General features: G+C 39.9%; 1 protein-coding gene across 4 annotated transcripts in view; it reads right to left on the bottom strand.

Moving 5' to 3' along the window:
• Positions 1–23,332, bottom strand: part of CAMK4 (calcium/calmodulin dependent protein kinase IV) — a 96,543-nt gene that overhangs the window by 51,266 nt on the left and 21,945 nt on the right. For 3 of the 4 annotated variants that reach the window (XM_077347765.1, XM_077347767.1, XM_077347766.1), the window contains 3 exons: positions 10,608–10,686; positions 2,791–2,844; positions 174–236 (listed from right to left, as the gene is read on the bottom strand). In XM_077347765.1, the coding sequence (XP_077203880.1) occupies positions 174–236; positions 2,791–2,844; positions 10,608–10,686 (196 nt within the window). The remainder of the gene's footprint in view (positions 1–173; positions 237–2,790; positions 2,845–10,607; positions 10,687–23,332) is intronic. The other variant, XM_077347768.1, reaches the window with a different exon arrangement.

The raw sequence follows: 23,332 nt of genomic DNA, 5'->3' as shown, positions 1-23,332 counted from the left end.
GTTAATCTATTAAATGCTTTTGAATGCTTCAAATATTTTAATGTTCACTAGAATTGGTTGAAAAGGCATCATAGAAATGTTTTAAATTAAATAAATGAACACCATAAAAGTCTTACACTAGCACTGCAAGCCTATATGCAAATACAAACATTTAGTTTTGCACTTCAACTTACAATATTTGGATGTGAGAGTCGAAGTAGAACTCCTATTTCTGTTCGAACAATCTTCTTGTCTACCTAATTAAAAGGAAGAACATATAATAAATTTGCTGTAGTGTTAATCTTAGAAAGATTTGAATACTGCAATCTGAATTGTATATACTAAGAGGTAAGTACCAATGGATTCAACTGGTTTTAATCCAAATAAATATATTTCGGATCAGGCTGAAAGCAGTAAAAAATTAATAAACAAGATCCAAAGATTTCATTAAAGTAAATACAAATATGATTGAAATATGATTAATCCTGTCAAAGCCAAACATTCTAGAGTCAACAGGTAAATTGGTTTAGTGGTTCTGAGTCATCCAAATTACACATCGAAAGGAAATCTCCAATATTTTATCATGAGGATACTCTGTAACAAAAGTACAAGTGCAGTGTAGTAATAAAAAAGCTTTAGAATTCTTTCCAACTACAAAGAAAACTGAAGAATGGTTGTTATTCATACAGAATTAAACCTGATGATAATTGTAGAGGATTAAAAGACATGAAAAAATAATCAGTGTACCATTCCAGTTTTAATAGCATTTCATATAAATAAGAGGAAACGATTCTTGCAAAGGACACAATAATTTGTAATAAAAAATAATAGTAATATAATTAATAATGGGTGCAAACCCAAATGGGGATTTAGATACTGGTTTTCATGAGTCCCCACCCATATCCACTTAGAATAAGGCCCACGTGGATCCATTTGGAGCTCACTAAATTATCTCTGTCATTCATCACTTACCTGGACTTAGAGGGGAGAGCAATGCACTAGGCCTTAGAGAGACACTGCTCACAGAATCCAGGACTGCCAGTGGATTAACTAATTCAGGTTGATGGCATACATTCTTTTGTCCTCCATGGCACTGTGCTCATATAAACAGAAAACGGGGGTAGACAAAAAGGCTCACATTGGAGTAATGTCTATCCCAGAACTAATTCAGGGCTTAGATTATACTATTTATTTATTTGGCATGTTGTCTGAAAGCTGACATCCATCAAGATATTTTGAGAAATAGGTTGAGAGTGGAGAGGATCCATCCAACTCTAATTAAAAGTTTAATTCAGCTTGACTAGAATTTAAAACCAAACATCACCTTTCAAACATTCATATGATCTAGCATATAACATTAGAAGTGCATGACCATACTCTTAAAGCGATGTTGTTGCTAATCGCCTCTTATTTCCCCAAACAGTTTTTGTATATTTCTATAAGACCAGCAATAGACAGCAGAATTCAGAGAGTGCAGCTAATAGTTAAAGGAAGACTCTTAGTAGCACTGTGCAGTGGAAATGTTCTAGGTATTCTAGTTAGAAAAACCAGAAAGGGAGGTAATTTGGGGCAATTTTGGACAGATATGAGAACCTAACATGATACCAAATATGGACAAAAAAATCAACAATTCATACAACATTTTTCTTGTCAACCTGAGAAACTTATCTAGGTCTAAGTTACTAAAGTAAGGTATACATAAGGTAAGGTGTACATAAAGCAAGACTTCCCTTTGTTTCATTGGCCTAGAAAGCTTTCTGTTCTAGTATATATCAATGCCCACAAGCTACTTTTTCTAGGAGATGGCAGTAACCCTCTAGTTCCAACGTGCCACAGAGAATTTCCTTTTCGCAACTCTAGAAAGTTAATTTTAGAAACATGCTCAAAGACAGAATGTTATTTCACTTGTTTAGGCATTTGGGAAAAGGATTGTTGTTGCTCATAAGGTAAGGTATCCTCAAAACTCTGAAGTCCCAGCAAGGTAGCTGAAACAAGAGAGCTGGGAATAAGTGCCTGGAGGGTAAACAAAAGGGAAGAAAGGAAGAATAGAAAAAGTATCATTGCTTTTTAAGCTCCAGTAGACTTGTTTTTCCTTGCATCTCCACTTAAGATGAATATTGCATGTCTCTGTAGAATTCATCTCACAATCTGACAAAGCAAAGCATAAATTACACAGTGCTTCTCTATACTATGAACACCCTGCAGGTTTTTTTCTTCCTGTCCACACAGTACTCAAAATTCCATTAGGCATTTCCTATCCTTCAGGCACTAATACCAGAGGCCTATATGTACAATGCAAACAATGGAGTCCACATTTTAGAGGTGTGAACCAAGTGCCTGTAAATTGCATTCATGTCTTTTTCTTTCTTTTTATTTTTGCCTAGCAAGTCCCTAATTAGGATAATATTGTTACCGTTCTTCTTAATCATTTCAGCATCATGGTATCAATACAAATTAGGTCTATGCAAATAGAAGAGTATGTGATCTGGAATAATGAAAACTAGTAATGAATATAATATCTGCCACTGCAGAAGTACCATTCCTTTCTGTGGGCTTATAAGAATATATCGCATCAAAAGCTAAAAAACTACCGTCTCTATCGTTACAATTAAGCAAGTGATCATCACAATTCAAGGGCCAGTATTCTCCTTATTAGTCTGTGAATGCTTGTGATAGTATTCATTCCAATGAAAAGTGTGAAGAGAGTCCTTGTACACAGAGCTGTGCAAGCTGATGAAAGCTCCTGCAATTAATTTCCCCCCCAGTGCCACCTAATACTCTTCCTATTACTAAATACACATAAGGCAATACCTGTTCTTGGAACAACTTCTTTAGAGTTGCACAGAGGTTCTCAGCAGGCAACTCCTGAAACAACATTTTTAAATAAATTACCAAAACACTGTAACAACTAAAAACTTGCTTTTAATCCCCTTCCACTAGTCCCAGTTAGTGCATTGGAACTATGTAGCGAACCAACTTTCTGTGGTTATATAAAGAGTTAACTTAGATCCAGGAAGTCATTAAAAAACAACAACACCCTTTTCTCATTTGTGAATTTGTGTGTTGTGTCCTGAGCACTGTGATTTAGAGCTGGAGATGCTCCCTGGAATGTGGCTTCTGGATGTTGGTGGAGCCTCCAGGACAACACAGGAGTACAAACAAGGGTCTGCAGTGAGAGGGAAGGCTGGAAAAATCTTTCATGACTTGAAGCACCTTTCTCACACAGAAGGCAACTAAGGATCCAATCAAACATCTGTAAAATATGCTCATTTAGCCCTTATTACAAAATAAGTTCAACCATTGTGACTTGCATGAGCTTTTCACATCATGCTATTTTAACATATGACAGTTTCAGTTCCTCAAGCTTTAAGTTTCAAGCTATTTAATAGTAATATAATAAAAAGTAATACATGGAAGAGTGTTCAGTGCCACTACTAACATTCCCAGTGCCTGGAGGGTAACCAAAAGGCAAGAAAGGAAGAATAGAAAAAAGTATAATTGCGTTTTAAGCTCCAGTAGACTAGTTTTTCCTTGCATCTCCACTTTGAGAGCCAGTTTGGTGTCGTGGTTAGAAGTGCAGACTTCTAATCTGGCATGCTGGGTTCGATTCTGCACTCCCCTACATGCAACCAGCTGGGCTCGCCACGGCACTGATAAAACTGTTCTGACCGAGCAGCGATATCAGGGCTCTCTCAGCCTCACCCACCTCACATGGTGTCTGCTGTGGGGAGAGGAATGGGAAGGCGAATATAAGCCGCTTTGAGACTCCTTCGGGTAGAGAAAAGCGGCATATAAGAACCAACTCTTCTTCTTCTTCTTCTATGAGAAAGACAATATGGTGTCGTGGTTATAGAATCATAGAACCACAGAGTTGGAAGGGGTCATATAGGCTAGGAGTCTCCAACCTTTTGGTACATGGGGGCCGCATTAGCATGCCTAGTACCTAAAGAGGGCCACATCTTAAACCAAAATGTAACAAAATTATTAACCTACTTATTTAGATCAGAAGTAAACATTCAAAGGTAAATGTTAACTTTAATGCAATCCATTTTGGAACAATATTTTACTGTGGAATCCTTTTAAGGTATGCATGCTTATCTAGTCAGTGTGATTTTTGTGGCTGTTTTCTGTTAGCCAAGGCATTGATGTCCAAGTCAAGGTTTGTGACAGATGCTTTTAAAATGTCTTGTAAATGTTCATCTGTAAGCCTTGCCAGAAGTCAGAGCAACCAGCTCTTGTTGTGGAAGGAAGAATGCTTTTGCTTACAGGAGCAACCTCACCAGTAACTTTGGAAGCCACTTGCTTTGATGGGTGGAGCCTCTAGAAATGTTCAGCATGCAAAACACTTTGTATCCTTTTTTTTTTTTGCAAAAATACCAGGCCTTTTACTGTCCTTTTCCCGACTTTTTTTGCAAAAGCAGACCTGACATCTGAACACATTCATACAGTGACTTTATCTTCCTTATATACATACATAGCTTCAATATGGTAATTCATGGAGAGGGGGACTTAAAAAGCTGAGTAGTATGAGTGCCTGAGCTTTACTGGCTAGCAAAGCACCTAGAATGGCCAAAATCCTATTATGGAGGATAAGAACAAGTGGGGGCTAACAGAAGGAACCATGAAGACCAAAACAAACAAAGTTGTTATTGTCTTTTTTGCAAGAAAGGGACAGGATGAACAGTAGTAGATGGTGCCTCATGAGGCAGGAAGAACAGTATGGGTCTGAGGGAAAATGCCCTGTGGGTGATGGCAGCAGACAAGCAGGTTGGAAGGCTGTACAGGAAGAGGTCAAGGGCCGCATGCGGCCCGCAGGTCTCAGGTTGGGGACCCCTGATATACGCCATCTAGTCCAACCCCCCAGCGCAATGCAGGATCAGCCTAAAGCAACCAGGATAAGTATTTGCTGGCCTGGATTTGAGCTGATTGGCCCAGATTTGAGCTTGGACACGCTTCACCCCCCAGGCAGTTTCCCAAATATTATGAGGAACCATGGATAAAATGTGCTGCTTTAAGATCAACTGCATATGTACTACTCAAAAGTTGTAATGTAAAATTCAGTTAGTCTAGAGTGTTTAGATATAAAATGATTTCCAAACCATCTTAAATATAAGAGTCTTTCTATGTTATATTTTTCCATGTGCAAGGTTTACTGATCCTGCATGAGATTAGATTATGTCTTAAGAAACATTGCATTTCCCAAATATTCAAAATGCAGTGGTTTAGATTCAAAGAACCACAAATGGAGCAGTACTCATGAGGAAGCTTTTTCCTGCCTCTCTATGTTTTGTGTTGCCTCATGCATCACCCAAAAAGCTGCTCTTGAGAATCAGAGATAGGGTCGCCAGATCCTTTCTGGCAACTGGTGGGGAATGGGGGGTGGGCTTACCAAGAGCAGCAGGGAAGACCACCAAAAGTATTATTATTATTATTATTATCTTTCGATTTATTGCCCGCCACTCCCTTACGGCTCGTAAGTACAACAACATGTCCCCAGGTGACCCACCGGTGACACCATCACATCAAGAATGTCAGGGTGACGATCTGGTATTTGTGCAAAAAGCATGGTAAATTTGGTTTCTACCCCGGTTCTGCCCAAATAACAGAGTATCACCCGGACAACTCAGCTGTGATGATATCACTTTTGGGTCATACAGGCAGTGACATAGACGTATCACTGCACATTGGATGGATCTTCTTCTTTAGGGGGGAAAAACCTTCCCAGCAGCTAGCTGATTGGCTGCAGGGAGTTGGGGCCTGGCAGTGGAGGACTCCATGGGGGTGGAGTCTGCCAGCCCTCATCAGAAACCATCAGGGATGTAGCATGGGAGGATTCCGCTCAAATGAGAAAGTTGTGGAGCTAATCAAAACCCACCCTCCCTGCCAACTTTGCTTGAGTGAATGAGCCTTCCACTTGAGCGAGTCCACAAATATCTTTTACACAGAACAATGTGACAGTATGGCCATTGATACTGCAACTGTAATGGGTAACTATTCAATATTGTTAATTATTACTCCAATGAAACTGATAGGCAGTAGGTTCGGGATGGACAAAATGAAATACTACTTTGCCTACAGAGTTATTAAAATGTGGAATTTGCTGCCAGTGGATGCGGTGATGGCCAAAGAAATAAACATCTTCAAATGGAATTAGACAGATTAATGAAGAATAAGTATATCTATGTCAACTAACCACAGTGACTATGGGGAACCTCCAGAGGCACTAAACCTCTAAATCCCAGACCCAGAAGGCAACATCAGGGGAAGGTCTCAGTCTTTATGTCTTGATGTTGGCCATTCAGAAGAACTGGTTGGCTACTATGAGAGACAAGATACTGGACTACATGGATCATTGGTCTGATCCAGCAGGGCTTTTCTTATATTCTTTACTTACAATATAGACATTTCATCTGTTCCCACATGTGTATGCCATTATTCCCAGTGAATCTGAGTGCAGCAAGAGATCCACATTGAAAATGTTCAGTTCATTCTGTCTCACTTACCTCTGCCACACTGTAAGGTTTGGGGTGTTTTTTGTTTTTGATTTTTGCATGACTGAATTTTATATGGTGAGTTTACATGAATTTTATATACAGAAGCTCTATCGGTCCTTGCAAGATTACATAATGTGTGACTGAACATAATGCACAATTGACCATTGACAATGGGTTATGCTAGTCTCCAACTAGGAAAAAAATATCTTTTTTTGCAGCTGTCTGGAAAGTCCTCCCTGTGCGCACACACGCACAGAGCAATTCATGATGCATAAAACCTTTTTAGCTCCTGTCTGGAGAGATCTATATGCAGTATATAATGAAAAAGATTTTTAGATTCTTGAATCCTTTTAGTGATTATAGTACACATCTCCCCTCAGACATGCATATTCTCATCTACTCAAAATCCCATTTGTTACTACTGGTTAAATGATTCTCCTTATTCCTTTGATATTAAAATATTCAAAGTGTACCAGTGCTATACACACTTCCTGGAGGGTGCCTAATATATAATTAATGAAAAGTCATATAATGACCAAGCTAATCTGGGTTTTCTAAAACATTTAATTATTAACTGGAGACAGAGCTTTCTCCCAGGTTCAGTGCTTCTGCATAAGTATTCAATATTTTTTTTCTTTTAAAGTACTAGCGATTGAAATTACAAACACTTGTACACTTATACCTACAGCACTTTTACTATAAGTTGCTAAATGCTGATCAACTGGACCATTTTTTTCAATGGTAAGGAGAAGCTTTTTATCCCTGAATGGTAGCTCTAAAATGCAAAGTTGCAATACAGGTGCAGCAACTAGGCAGTCTATAAACAATGACACAATACAGCTGTTTATTACGCCATCATCTTTAAACTTTAAAAGGACTGCAGAAGACAATCTAAAACAGTTGTACAGTGGCAAGTTCCAGCCTGCTACACAGCTGTTTTTTGCGTTCTCTTCTGCAGTTTCTCCCCACTGCGCAGCTGTTTTTCAGTCTTCTACAGTCTTTTTAAAGTTTAAAGGGATTGCACAAGACAGCCAAAAAAGCTTAGTGGGGAGCACCTCCCTGCCGCTCAGCTGTATTTACAGCTTTCACAGGGTGTCCATTTAAACCCCTACTTTCTGCTCTATCCATGAACCACAAACTGCTATGAAAGTTCATGATGGTACATTCATCACAAATAGGGCAAAAATCATGATGAATTTTGCTTCACGTCCATTCCTAGCAGCCACAGGACATTTCCAGACTCCCATCTGTACAAACTAAACAGGGCAGTCATTAACTTTTTGGAACAGACTTTGGTATTGGTAGGAAGATCTGCTTTTTAAAAAATCTGTCTTTGTGTACAGTGATCTAGGACCCCAAAAAGAAACTTATCTGAATATCAGCCACTTTAGCAAGCGATATGAGTGTTCTATGCTACTGGTGCTGTGAACAAACTATATCTCTTAATCCTGTCTGAGCTAAACTGGTCTGTTGAACAACCTGCTAAAAGAATGTGTTAATTGGGAAAATGGAATCCGGCACTGCAGGCATCAGAAAGGAATGAAAATGGTGTACCCAGCGTTAAGCTCCTGGAAGGAGTGGAGGGGGGGGGGAGATAAAGACAGATACATCTTCATTCAAATAACTCCAGACAGAAATTTAGAGATCTGTTCATGAACTGATCCTCTGATTGAATGCCTGATTCAAGACAAAGGTAGATGTAACAAAACATGTTCAGCAGCACTGAAATATTCTCTTCCAGTGATTTGCTGGGGGACATTATGAAAGGTACAGAAAATGTTCACAAGAAGTACAATCATAAAACTGTGGACAAGAACTACATAATTAACATAGGTCATAAATCTTCATTCCAGTTGGGAAGCAATATCATTCACTAAGGACTATATCATCCCTGGTATTAAACAAGGAATAAAAGTAATAATTTAAAAGGAAAACTGTGACTGAAGCAGTAGTAATGAAAATGACAATGGCAGCAAATGTGTAGTTTTAAAATAATTAATTACTACATTTTGTGAAGCTTATTAAAAACCAGATGCTAAGAAATAATAGGTTCACTGTAGTCCCACGTATGCTTACACTCAAGCCACATGGAGCAGAAAATCAACAGTCCATAAATGAGAGCAGAGCCAATTTATTGTAGAGCGCAATGCATTCTCAGGCTGCACCCAGCTCCTCACCAGGGGAAAATTCCATGTGATGTGTGAAAGGTCTTCCAAACAGATAAACCAATTTAGTATTAAAATCTGAATTATGAATTCTCAAAATATGGAGACCTAAAATGCATCAGTGGTTTAACAAACTATTATTTAACAACCCACAGGACAGTCAGCAACAGCTGTAACATGAAGGGCCCCTTTAAACACTCTTGGCCATACAGAGTAAAATGCATGAGAGAAGAGAACCTTATAAACTGCTTTGGGTCCTGGGGTGTATGTTTCTGTAAATAGCAAAATAAATATATATTATAATACTCCAGCTTTCTGAAATCCTGCCATTCAGTAGCATCTCTTCCCAAAGGCAGAAATAGTGACTTTGCCTAAATCTATTGGCAATATCCTGGTATGGAACTGATGAAAATACTGCAGCCTTTGCAGCAACAAGGGCTACAGCATTATACCCTGATTGTCTTTAAACAGTCCTGTTATACATGGTCTTGGTGAGGTGGACTCCTTGTATTCATTCTTGAATAGTAGCTCCTCTTTCTGTATGGCAGTTCCTGCCACTCCTCAAGCCTAATAAGCTTTATGACAATGCAATCAACGTTGAACACCTTTCTCTACTCACAGTTAATTCTTTTTTTCTCAATAGGACATTATCCTGTCATACAACTATAGGTCCTACTCATGTTCTTCTATGCCCATTTTACAACGTACACAAGAACACAGACAGAACACTACTTGTACAATAGATGAGTAACTGTAACCAGTGCAACCATATCCCTAAAATGTTACCTGTGGTACCAGACCCTGAAATGTAACCAGTGGGACCAGACCCTTTGGACTGTATTCCATGGTGCCAGAAACCCTGGATCAGCAACTATAAAAGCAGACCTCATCGTGGCACACTAACATTTGTGTGCTTCTTCAATCAAGACTATGAACTCAGGACTTTGGACATTTGCTGTGGCCAAGACACAAAGCAAAATTCAAGACAACCTTTCTCTGCAGAGTACCAGTGAAGCTTGGCATGACTGATTGACCTCATGAACACAGCATCCCTGCATCTGTGGGAAATGCACACACTTCAAAGAGCATCCTCTTCCTGACTCCCCTCCCCCCAAATGGCAGAACTCAGAAGTGCTTTCGTACCTCTGAAATCCCCTTCCTATCCACCCAACATAACACCAGCTTGCCAAAAGCTTTATTGCTCTCTGTAGTCACCTAGATCAAACCAGGTCCAAAGATTCCCAGATCACTCTGTTCGATCACTTTGATTCGGGACATCCTGAATCAATCAATCTTTTGGGTCGCCACATCAAAAGGGGGCATTTGCACCCTTTGCCCAAAGTCTACTTTTTGCCTATGTGACTTTCTGCCACTTTTTACCATGTATCTGACTATGGAAAGGGTATAAAAACCCTCACTGGAGCTCCCAGTGGGCTTGCACCCCTCTGGTGATGCCCGACTTGGATTCTTCATTCGTGTTGCTGATCCCCTCCCTCAATGCACCCAATGCACCTGTGCAAGATAGGTAATTGAATGAACCTTGCTGTCCTCTTCCCCAAATGAATCCATTTTCTATCTTATTTTTCTCTGCCATACGTGAAGTATGATTGGTTAGTGTTTGTGTCTTATTCTACAAAATATAGCTACAAAACTTACTCTAAACAGTATTTGTTGTCTGCCTGGGATTTCTGAAGGACTTAATTACCGCATAAACTTCTGCAAAACAGATCCTAGCTAGTTGACCTCCTTTCGCTTAGCCATTTCCCCAATTTCCCCAGGCTATTTTGGTTAACATAATGGCATAGCAAGTCTTCAGGAGCAGATTCATTTCAAATGCTCATTTATTAATTATTTCAACGAAGAGAAGCAGGACCTATAGATTTGTGGATTAAATTAAATGAATAAATCTGTATTTTATAATGATCCTGTATGACACAACTATAGTAAAAGGTAGGAAAATGATACTTACAGTTTTCTTCAGGATTTTGACAGCATAGGGTTTCTGTGTTCCTTTCTGCCTGCATCTGTATACAATAGATGTAGCACCCCTGAATGAAAGATAAAATACAATTTCATACCAAAATATGTTCAATACATTTACATGTTGTATGTGGCTAAATAACACATACAGGTCTCTCAAAACTGCTTCAAATTCATTGTGCTAAAATATTTAAAAATTACATTCTTCAGATTTTTCACTGCACCATTCTTGTTTTAGATTTATTTTGATATCCTTATCCATTGTTGTTCCTCTATATATTTATGAAACAACCTAGGGGGTGGGACGTGTCCAGCTGTCCAAGTTAGAATAGGGCCAATCAGGGTGCAGCCAGCTTTGATCTAATTGGTCCTACCCCTGCAGCTCCCGCCCTCCGTCCCTGGACTCTAGCCTCTTTGCTGTCAAACAACTCAGTGCCTGGAGCCAGCAGCAAGTAAGGCGAGAGGCCCTGGGCAAAGGGTCATAGTGGAGGGCCTGCTGACGAGGGCCTCCCGACCTGCTGACTGCCTGCTAAGGAGCTCTGTCCCAGGCTTCCTAACGAGCTGCCCAGCCCCCACCTGCCCCACTTGATCTGGCTGTGAGTTGCAGCCCAAAGCCACCTTAAGCCACTTGGCCAGGGGCCAGGGGAGGAGGCCCTTTCGAGGCCCGTTCTTAGGAACAGGCTTTGAAGCTAGTATTATTTATAATTTCATGTTTACACTGGTAATCCCATAATCCCAATCCTGTTGGCCACATGTGCTCTGCTCAGGCATCATCAATAACAAAAGGCTTTCACTCATAAATGACCTTTACTAGATATTCTCAAGACACATGGGGCTTGGGGAGAAGTAGCATCATGGCAGCAAACTCCATCCCAGACCTACACATTTTTATTCAAACAAGAGTACAGAGCCTATGCATATATATGCATACTTGAGTATGGCTCTCTCCAGGCATTCTGGAACCCTGGATCTACCCAGGATCCCAACAACATAGAGATAGCTGTTTGCACACAGGCTTCATACTCACATTACTTTGGGTTGGATCTCACATTGACTTCCACAGGACCAAAGGGGAGAGTTATTTAGGCTGATTTCTCTCTCCCACAGCACCCTCCCAAATGTTGCTCCTGGGCTGAAGGGGATTAGATGTGTCTTGGAAATCTTGTGGGATCTAAGTCAATGAATACATGTAGGGTGGAGGCAGAGATTACTGAGATGCCTCCACCTCCCCTAAGTCTTGATCCCTTGATATTCTTATCTGAAAGGCAAGTTTGGAAGTTATCTGCCCAACCTTAAACCATATCCTTCATGCCTACCTCCCTGACAGCTGGGCTAAAATGGGCCAAGTGCTGATGTTCCCCCTCCCCCCCAAAAAACTCTGCAGCTGTTCTACACTCAACTTCATAACCCCCAAAGGGAATTTTTTGCAGCCTCTGTTGCTACCACTAGCTCATGCCCAGCACAATTGGTTAAAACTGTTCAATCTTTGAGGTCCTTAACTGCATTACTGTCTGAAACCTTAGAACTGGATATCAGCTTTGAGGCATTTGTGAACTTTTTTGTGGAGAAAATCTTGCCACTCTGCCATGAACTGACCTAACATGCCTTGGCCAAAAGAGAAGAGCCAACCAGAAAACACCCTTCCATCTGCATGACAGTTTAGGTTCATGCTAAACATTAGGAGAAAATTATTTCTAGAGGTTGTTAAAGCTAATCCATTCAGCTACAAGGTGCATTTGGATGTAATTGTGATTCCTATGATTGCAATTTCCATTTGTAAAAGATTACCCTGTTATCAGAGGTATAACAGGATAATAGCTATAATCTAAATACATGAATAGCAGAATTCAAGAGTACAATGAATTCAGCATGGTATTCTATTACACATTTGAAATTAAATTAATCCTCTCTTAACGCTTCTGATAAGCGCTGAGACCTTAGGCACTGGATACTTTCATAGGACCTTTGAACAACAGCTTTTGTAAGACAGAATTTAACAATATCATGAAACCATTTTAAGCCTAACCAATAATGTTTAAAAGGATTTATAAGGATGCAATTCTATTAAATCTAAAATGTATGGATCACATGCTAAAAAACAGAGATTATAGTAAGCATTAAATGTTTACATGCATATTCACTGACAAAGAAATTATCACTGAGTGCCTAAAACTTCAGGCTTGATCTTCTAGTTTTAAAAATGAAGCTGGCAATGTATATTAATTCTATGTTTTCAAGACAGATACTGGAGGTCAGAGGAACATTCAGAAGTGAGGTAAGGAGCAGGCTCTATAAGGGACACAGATGCATTTTATTCCAATTTCAACCCAACTATTCCAGATACTCCAGTTATAGAAGTTGCCCTATGGTCCTTGCATGGTCAAAGAGGATCCCTCCTCCCTTTTTCATTAGTGGAGAAAGTGCCCAGATATCACATCTTCCTCTATGCTTGTTTGTTTCAGTGCAGCTCTCCTACAAAACTTTTGACACAACTTAGAATTAGATTGAACTGCTAAGTTATGTGTCCCCTTGAATCTCAGTAATTTCGTTTTAACGAATGGGAGAACAAAGGTAAAGGAAAGACAGAACTGGCCAGTTTCAGAAATGCACAGAAGTCTGGTAATTTCACCTGCACAGTTGTCAGTTAATAACAGAGCAGGCACTGGAACAAAACAGTAATGACATGTGATTCTAGATTCAGTCATGGCACTGAATGCTAAATTATGCATCCAGAAACCTCCAATTAATCATATTCAGAAAAAATATGCAGAATTATATAGGTAGAAACACCTACTGTGGATTATCATGTTGATCTCAGCATGAGAGGGAATAGTTCTGTGGCAAAATCCAAGCTCATATAGAGGCTTTCAAACAATTTAAAAGAAAAGTATATACATTATTAGAGTAGCTGCTAAAACTGAAACTATTCTTCCTAGGATCTTTCTTTTTGGGGTAAGCAGTCAATCACTTTTGAAACCGCCACAAGCTGGGTGGTCTGGGAGTGGCGGTATATAAAACTAATAAACAAACAAACACATCTATGTTCCTAGCAAAGAGAAAACTGCCTCAAATAATCATCTTCCTCACTTTATCAAGCAGATATGTAGGGGAGAAAATGTTCTATTTTAAAGATTGCTTCAGAAAATAACAATGAATGGATGTTATTGCCTATATATTGCCAATAAGGTAAGATCCACAGTTTATTTATGTTTTTCAGGTGATTAGGACTTATTTGAGAGAGTAAATCTATAAGCCTAAAACCACTAGAAGTAAACCCCCTTGGAAAAAAATGGAGTTTTGTGCCAAGCAAATCTGCATGATATGGCTCCCTTTATGTTTTATTGATCTTCAAAAGGGGCAAGCAAGCAGGAGGCATAAAACCACTCTCACCTGATACTAGTCAAAACAAAAGCAAAGCTAAAATTCTTATATATATATATATATATATATATATATATATATATATATATAGTCCCCTGCATTTGCACGTCTGATATGAAGAATACAAGTGTTGTGTCCTCTGGAGGCAGAGAATCTCATGCCAGGGTCCAGGGTCCTGAAAGCACCTGCCCAGTCACCACTGCCCAGTCACATCCTTACATGGGATGTTTTATGGATCAGTCCATGCAACTTCACCCACATCGAGTTTACATTACATTACATGGGAGAAGAACCTCAACACTGTAATCTACCTTCTCCTCCTTCTCTCTTCTCTTGACTGGCTGTTTTCCCCCTTCTACTTCTGCTCCTGTACCCTCTCCCTCCAGCCCAAACTTCCTCCCACTTCACCTTTCTTCTGCCATAACAGATGTTATGAGAGGCACTGAAGCAGAGGTGCTCCAATTGCTTTATTATTATTATTTTGTTATTATTTATTTTATTATTATATTATTAAAATGGATGACTGAACAATCACATTCAGGGCATATCATCCCCAGTTTTTGAGTGTGCTACGGTTAGTGTGTCAAGAGTTTTCGATGCCTTCGGATTTTTTCTTAACTTTAAACAATGTAACTATAAACAATATAAAGGAAAGTTGTTGGTGCTCATGGACACACCATCATACATTGATATTGGCTCTGTTGTGCCACTTTCAGTTTAGCCATGTTTACCTCTGCCCAAGAAGTAAGGTAACTCGGAAAAAAGGAATTCCTGACACAGTTAATAAATATTTTATGTAAATAAATAAGATAATTAAATAGTTCAATATTAAACTAATCTGGAAGCAGCTGAGCTGTGTCTGAATTTGATACTATGTGTGTTATTTGCTGTTATACAGGTAACTGAAAAAACAATTTTGTAAGCAATGGGTTTTTTTGTAAGATATTTGCTAGAATATTTGCTATCCTGCCCTCAGAGATTGCTATATATTTCATAATATTCATGGTATGTATGCTTCAATGTCATGTTTCAGCTCCTTAATTAAGGTAACAATGATTAAGATAATAGCAAACAAGTTTTAAGGGGCATAAACTGAAATTAATTCAAAATAGTTGCAAGGATTGCTAACATATCTAAGTATTCAATTTGTGTATTGACCAGTTTTCCAGAGCGACACAGATTTTTCTCAACCAGCTTCCAAAACAATCTGAACTTCTTGCAACTGCACCACACCATAACTTGTATTGTTTCCCAGCATCTGCTCACATTTTGTCCACTCCATGAGGATGGGACTCTACTTTCTGAGCTACGGTGCTTTCTCTAGGATTCCCACATATCTGTCACTTAGAAAGCAGATTCTGTCAGGGAGGCGGTCTCTCAGATACACTGGGCCCAAACCGTGTATGGACTTAAAGATGATTACCAGAACCTTAAGCTTAATCTGTTACTGTTCTAATCCTTTCACAATAATGCCTTGCTGCATTTTATATTTTGGACATTCTACAAAATGCCTTTCTGATCTCCTCAGACAAGCAGGTCCACAAGGTGGGGGCCATAGTTATGCCAAAAGACTTGAATGAGTTTTGTCTGGTTTAGCAAAAATGACAATATTGCTCATTTTTATCACCATATTATGTCACATCATTTTAGTCACAAAAGAGTTACTACTGATCATTATCCTCTCACTGTATTGTATCATGTCAAGCTACCCTGAGGGATATCAATAGTATAGATATAATTATACCCATCTATTTTAGTGCGACAAGATTTTGAACATTCTTAGTTACAAACCATTAGACATCCACACATCTGTTGCCTGAAAAGTACATTACAAAACTACATCAGTTGTCATTAGGCTAGGATTCTGCAATGTTACAAGACAGTTAACAGCAGCTAAATTGGTATACCCAAATGGTTTTCATAAAGTGTCAATTCAAAACTTTACTGTATTAAACCCATCATTCACATATTACACAATTCAGCAGTTCTAGTTTTAACTCTGATGGGGAAGGCAAGGAAAAGATAACAATCTTGTGGTTTAAACACTTTCTTCTGCAAAGGGAATTACCATAGTCTTGGGTCTACTTCACTCAAATTTTTTCTACACTGAGAAAACTTCTACATAGGGAACAAGTACACACCAAAATTTATGAAATTTATCTTATTGCAATGATCTATATCTGTGTAGATTAGTTTCTTAAGTACACATAAGTATGGGAAATAATGGCATTATTTTCACATAAGTGTATAACATTTTCTGCATAGAAGTTCTCTGCATAGGGAAAAAATGTCACACAAAGTCATTTTAATTAAACCTTCATTGGAGATTATGGGTTTTGTGTGGTTTTTCAGACTGAATAATTCAAAAAGAAGTTGTCAAAAAGAAATGACTTTATCTGGATAATTACCAGCCATTAGAACCCATTCAGTGTTGCATACGATTTCTACCCAAGCTACCCTTAGATAAGTGATTCCATTAGGATGGTGAAGAGTGACACCAGAATGCTATTTTCTCTGGGGTAGAAGAGAGATTTTGCTCCCACACTACATGTCACAATAAAAGAACTATGCTATGCAAAAATTCAGCTTTTGATGCTGCCCATCCAGTACCTTTTTATACGTAAAATCCTAGACATAAGGATCTTTTCCGCAGTTGTGAAAAATAAAATCTGGCTCTTAAGGGGCAGATGTGAATGCAATCCCAGTTTGCAGAGCAGTTTGAGAATCTTCAGAAACCATGATACCCCCCCCCCCAGCTTGGAAAGTAATTTGCAGTTATCCAATGAGGAAGCTTGGGATTCAAGTCTTCTTCCTCCACCATTCCAGTGGTGTTGTCATAGATATGTATCAACTCTGCCAACTTCCTGCCTCTTCTCCTGTCCACCCCTCCATTTTTTTAACATGATTGCATCACAATGTGAATTTGAATTAACAATAGTGCCCACTTTCAGGGAATACTCCAGAAAGTTAACCTATGTAGTACAATCACAATGCCTTTTGGGTTTTTTCTGTAGGTGGCGGCGGTGTCCTCGTCCTCCCCCTCCCCCTCCCCCTCCCCCTCCCCCTCCCCCTCCCCCTCCCCCTCCCCCTCCCCCTCTTTTTAGGTATCAAACTGAAAACTTTCCCAATAAAATAGATCTCTTCTATATCATTACAAAGTTGCCCAACCAGAATTTGAGTCCCCAGTTTTAAAAATTCTGAAACTATTTACTAAATACAGTTAAATTCCTCAATTGTTTCAATGAATTATTTGTGTTGTTTTGCTTAAAATAAGTATTTCAAACTGAAACTTAGTAATATGAATTGCTATTTAGAGCTGCTAATACAAACACAGGTCATAAATACCAAGCAATAAAATATGGATTTGAAAACAACCAAAATACTGTTTGCTGAAGACAGTAGTTTTTGTAAAACAAAACCAATGAGCAAAAGCCAGCTATAAATATATATAAAGAAAAGCTTTATCCTGAGACAGTTTAGGAAACAGCTCCTGATGTATGTACAAGAGAAGACCAAGATTGAAGAGGATACCTACAAACACAATTTTAAGTAGTGAGAAACCACCTTGAATCTTTACAAAAGGTGAGAATGGCAGGACATAAAGAGCCGAAGAAAGAATATTGCTTGTTTCTGGCTGGTCAGGAGATTCTAAAACTAAACTGTGAAAGCTACAGAACAATAAATTATTATACAATAAAACCCAAAACCTATGACCCAAACACCAAAGGCCGTAAGCCAGTGTAGATGTAACATTTCCAGTCTTTGGACTTGCACAACTGTCAAGTATCATCACCTTCTGAAGACAACTTTGAAAGATCATCCTCCGAGAATACGACAAAGTGATCTTTTTTTATTCCAGTAACTGCTGGGGCAGAGAGGTCAGAAAGAGTCAATACCACCAGAGGAAGTAAAAGTAAACCTTCCCCAAAACCAGATAACGAAAGTTAAGTTCATCCCTTGGTGTAGTGGTTACGAGCGCTGACTTCTAATCTGGCAAACTGTGCTTGATTCCCCACTCCTCCACATGCAGCCAGCTGGGTGACCTTGGGCTTGCCACAGCACTGATAGAGCTGTTCTGACCAAGCAATAATATCAGGGCTGTCTCAGCCTCACCTATCTCACAGGTGTCTGTTGTGGGGAGAGGAAAGGAAAGACAATTGTAAGTCACTTTGAGACTCCTTCTGGTATCAAAAAGATAGCATACAAAAACTAACTGTTCTTCCCCATGCAGACACCACAAGGCCACCACAGAGCCCCACTGCAAAATATTAATGGAAACCCTCATTAGGAGATGAATCACTCCTTTTGAATCAAAGGACTTCACTACTCTTAGCAATGCTTTGAATGAAATCCCTTTACCCTTATTTTGACCAAGACAGGCCCCACTAATATTCCTAGAAGAAATGAAGCTACAAGGCCATTAGAGCTTTGCTGATCCAACATTTATTTCTGAATAGCTCTGTTGTTTCAGAACTATTACTCTGGATCCTGTTCCTTAACTTGATGAGCAGCTCCTCACTGGTAGAGTGAACTTTGAGAATCAACAAAATGAAACAACAATTTTATTTTATTTCCTTCATTTATAACCCTTATTTCATCCATCCATCCATCCCATCTTTATGCTGCCCTTCTCAGTTAACCTTATCTCTGCGACTCAAAGCTGATGTACAATGTTCTGGATATAGATCTGAAACTGAAACCAGAATGTTTGTAGTCTGTATAAAAGGTAAAGGTAAAGGTATCCCCTGTGCAAGCACCGAGTCAGGTATGACCCTTGGGGTGACGCCCTCTAGCATTTTCATGGCAGGCTCAATACAGGGTGGTTTGCCAGTGCCTTCCCCATTTACCCCCCAGCAAGCTGGGTACTCATGAGGTTGGGAGTTCGATCCCAGCAGCCGGCTCAAGGTTGACTCTGCCTTCCATCCTTCCGAGGTCGGTAAAAAAGTAGTCTGTATACTAAATTCCAAAATACAACGCTAGCTTATAAAAATGCTAAGCAGAGCAGGAAAACAAGATAGTTAGCATTAGTATATATCCAAACTTTTTAAACACTGGGCACACAATGGTAATCAAAGCTTGCTCATAGCTTCACACTTCAACTACTTATTTTGGAAATTTCTGCAGGTGCATCTTGAAGTGAGATAAAATGTACTGAATCTGCTACATATACGAATTTCACCTGTTTCCTGTATCAGCTTCTTAAACAGTTTTTTTTAATAAAGTTCCTTTTATGTTATGATGCAAAGAATATATCTATCTGCTTCTTACCACAATGTCCTGTTTTCTACTAGATTAAAAATGTTTTTTTTTCCGCCCATTATTACTGTTCTGCTGTTGGTAATAATTTTACCTTATGGTCAAACCCCATGCTGCTTTAGAAGCTTCATTCTCTATAAACTATACTCCTGCAGCTATCCAATACAACAGATTGTTTATGGACTGCTTATAAAGCAGGATGACTTCTGACCATAAGGTAAAACCAGACAAAGTAGTCCCATTAGTATTCACATTAAGCCTTGGGAGGCAATCTGCTTTGTCTCAGAGTGGGCCTATGAATTAACAATTTCAAATGGTCCTATCCTAAAGGTTTGCTGAAGTCTTGCAAATTTAGCGCTGTGGCTTCCTTGTTTGAGTCAATCCATCTTAAATTGGGTCTTCCTCTTTTCTCCTGCCTTCAATTTTCCCTAGTGTCATTGTCTTTTCCAGTGACACATCTTCTCATAATGTAACCAAAGTAGAAAAGCCTCAGTTTAGCTTTGGTTTAGCCACTTCATTTCTTGGAACAGTTCAGGCTGGACTTGATCTACCTATTTTAGGGGGGGATAGTCCATGGTATCCATTTAAATTTCCTGCAACATCACATTATAAACCCATCAACGTTTTTGCTGTCAGCTTTCTTTACTGTTCAAATTTCACACTCATACATAGTAATGGGAATACTATGGTAAGAATCATCATTATTTTGGTTGGTAGAAACACATCCTTATACTTGAAGACCTTTTCTCCTTCATGCCTTCCATTCTCAGTCTCAAACTCCTTATGATTTCTTGGTTGCAGTCTCCCTTCTGGTTGATGGTGGAGACAAGGAATAGAAGGGTTTAACAGGAGACTTATTATTTACTATTAATCAAGCCCGCTGTAAGAAAAATACAGCGGGCGCTAGGCAAGGGAGCCCCCGGCAGTCGCACGCAGCGCGGCTGGCGGGGGCTCCCTCGGCCGGCAGCCTGACGCGGCGAGAGTCGCCTCTGGCCACGTCAGGCCGCTGGGCAGGGCGGGGATTGGCCTGGCCGATGGTCTGTCCGGAGGAAGGGGCCAATCGGCACCCTTCCTCATCCCAGACAGAGCCCGCCCTAACTCCTCCCCCTAAGCCCTTACGGCTTTATTTAGTCCGCGGCGGCTGTGTTAAGATTTATTTCACATGATTTTTATTCTGCCCTTCCCCCAGCAATCAGGTCTCAGGGCAATTAATGAAAAATACTATATATATATATATGCAGGCCCTGAGGAACCTAAACAGATCTTGGAGGGCCTGTGTGTCTTCTACCAGGTTAGAACCACAACAGAAAAATCCTTTGTTCTGGTCAAAGTTAAATACTGTCTGAGGGCCAAGCACTACTACAAGTCCAGGTGAAGTGGAATGCAAGCACTGCGAGGGGCTGGAATGGGAAACATGGTCCTTAACATCTGACCATCCCAGACATTTTGGGGCTTTAAAGGCTAGAACTAGCATCTTGATTTGACTTGGAAGCCAGTGCAGCTGCTTTAAATTAGGGTGAATTAATATTATAAATCAAGAATGAATATTATAAATCAAGGAAGAATAACCAGAATACCTGCAGAATTATTATTTTATCAATACTAAAAAGATTCAGATGTGCTAGAGATTTTTGTTGGATAAAATCAAATTGGGTATAAAATCCATAAATAGGACTGACCTGATGTTATAATAAACAGGAGTCACAAAATTTATCAATACTTTCTCATTTCCCCTTTGTTCATTAAAACATAACTATATGTTATGGAATTAGGTCAGAACAAAAATTAAAAAGAATATAGAAGGAAAGGAAATAAAGATATCTGTCTATGCAGATAATGTAATCAGCTGTATCCAAGTAATAACATCCTTTTTAAAGCTGCTAGTAGTCTAAGGGTATGGCATAGCCCTTGGGAATAATATTAGCCTGAGCCAATCAGAGTTAATAAATCTTAACAGGAATAACAATAATAAGAAATTGGTTAGTGGTCCCCAATCAATGGGGACCAGTCAACACATGACAATTTTACTGAGGTCCGGGGGGGGTAGTCTTTTGCCAAGGGATGTTGCCACCACCGCCTGAGCCCCTGATCCACTTTCTTTCCTGTTGGTGCCCCTAACTTCCTGCTGCCCACTGGGGGGCTCTGCCAGCAGCAGCTGGGCAGTGCCATGCCGAGGGGGAGCCCCAGCCATGGCAGCCACTGGGGAGCACCAAAGGTGAGCCGGCAGCAGAGTGGCAGGGCAACCCCCAAGGCAGCAGCTGAGGAGGAGGACAGGGAGGAGCCGCAGCCGGGTACTGACTGATCCACAGACCGGTACCGGTCTCCAGACCAGGGGTTGGGGATCACTGGGTTAGACAACTCAGCTTGAGAATTAAGGCAGTAACAAACTATCTACGAATCTAAAGAATGACTTGAATGCTGTATCAAAATAATTGTATGCCAAGTATGAAAAAGGAGCAACATTCAGAAAAATGGATGGGGGGCGGGAGAGAAATGAAATTATTCTGGTTGGGAAGAAGGTTCATAATTAAGAGGCTAATCTTTTTTGGCTATTTAACTTTATCTCATATTTTTATCCTTAGAACCACCTTGCTAGAATGGAAGAAATTAGTTAATAAAGCCTGAATTGACTTTAGAAAGAAACAGCAGGGAGAGTTACAGCACCAAATTTAATTTTAGCCTCAGAGACACCATAATTAGCATGGCTTAAAGGTTAGTTTGTCTTGTGTGGATATTAATTTGGTTGATATAAAGTAGAATGATATACTACTTAGACCAGAATTGCCCTTATGGACAAATAATAAGGAATATTGCACAATATAGAATGATGTTTCATAACCTCATGAAACACTGTACAAGTAGAGAGAGGCTTGATATGAATTCTGTCAATAAGTTTTCAGGGATGATTCCCTAGACTTAGCAGCTAAATTCCTCCTCAAGCTCAGAAAATCCTAGGGCAAGCATTACCTGGGACTGTGCAGGCCAGGATACTGTTCAAGCATAGATGCTAGGTTTCATAGCTCCACAGGAAAGTAAGAGAAATATAATTTGATTAGATCAGGAGGTGGTCAGAACGGATGTCTTTCTGCTATGCTAAAGGTATGTATAACTTAATCAAATGGATTACTCAGGACTTTTGCAAAACATCTCTGGAATACTTGGTTAACAATTCAAGCAAGCAGTTGCTCTAAAACCCTCTTTTGCATAAACAAGATCATTTTTTTCTTCTTCACTATCAGCTAAGAGCAACTTTATCCCTTTATCTCAGGTCCATTCCACACAACTTTAATATAGCACTAGTCTTGCATTTTGTTTCCGCCACTAAAACTACGTTCTGCATGACATAGTGAGCAATCTGCAACACTCCTGCAACACTAGCGCGAAAATCGCTTTGTTGTAGCGATTTCCGGGGAATCCAGAAAAGTGTATTCACCCTCAGAAAATCGCTACACTCCTGCCAACAACCTGCAACACTTGCGAAAAAGACCTGTGCGTTCTCAATGTAGCGGTTACAACAAAGTCCCTCCCCCTGGCTCTCTCCTCCGAACTTCCGGCGAAGCGATCGCCATTTTTTTCCCCTCGGAGCGAGTGGGAAAAGCAACGAACCAGCAAGGATTGATTCACCCAGCGAGGCTTCTCTGGCTACAGTCCCTCCACAGAAGTGCTTTAAAGCTCCCCTAAGTCCCCAAGCACAACACAGCCCCCTGTTTGCCAGTTCCCTTTCATTTTGGCCGAAAACCACGCCCATGCTGGGGGGGGGATTTTTTTTTCCACTCGGGGGAGCGTGGTAACGATGACTCGCCAACTCACATGCCAGCTAGATGGGTCTCTATGTTAGGAAGAATCAAGGCATATTCGTTGAAACGTGTGTGTGTGTGTGTGTGTTTAAACTGTGTTTAAAGGGAAAGGGGCTTTTCGGGAGCATGATAACAACCACCCATTGGCTGTTTGTTTGATTGATGGCCAGGGGCGGGAACAAGCACAGAAAAAATCGCTTCCTTTCTAGTGATTCCTGAGAGCCGGAAACCTGTGGGGAACGAATGAAACACTACTGGATTCCACTACAAATGAAGGTAT

This window comes from Paroedura picta, chromosome 7, assembly GCF_049243985.1.
Source record: "Paroedura picta isolate Pp20150507F chromosome 7, Ppicta_v3.0, whole genome shotgun sequence".
NCBI classification, from domain to species: Eukaryota; Metazoa; Chordata; class Lepidosauria; order Squamata; family Gekkonidae; genus Paroedura; species Paroedura picta.
This window is presented reverse-complemented; position numbering and strand designations above follow the sequence as displayed.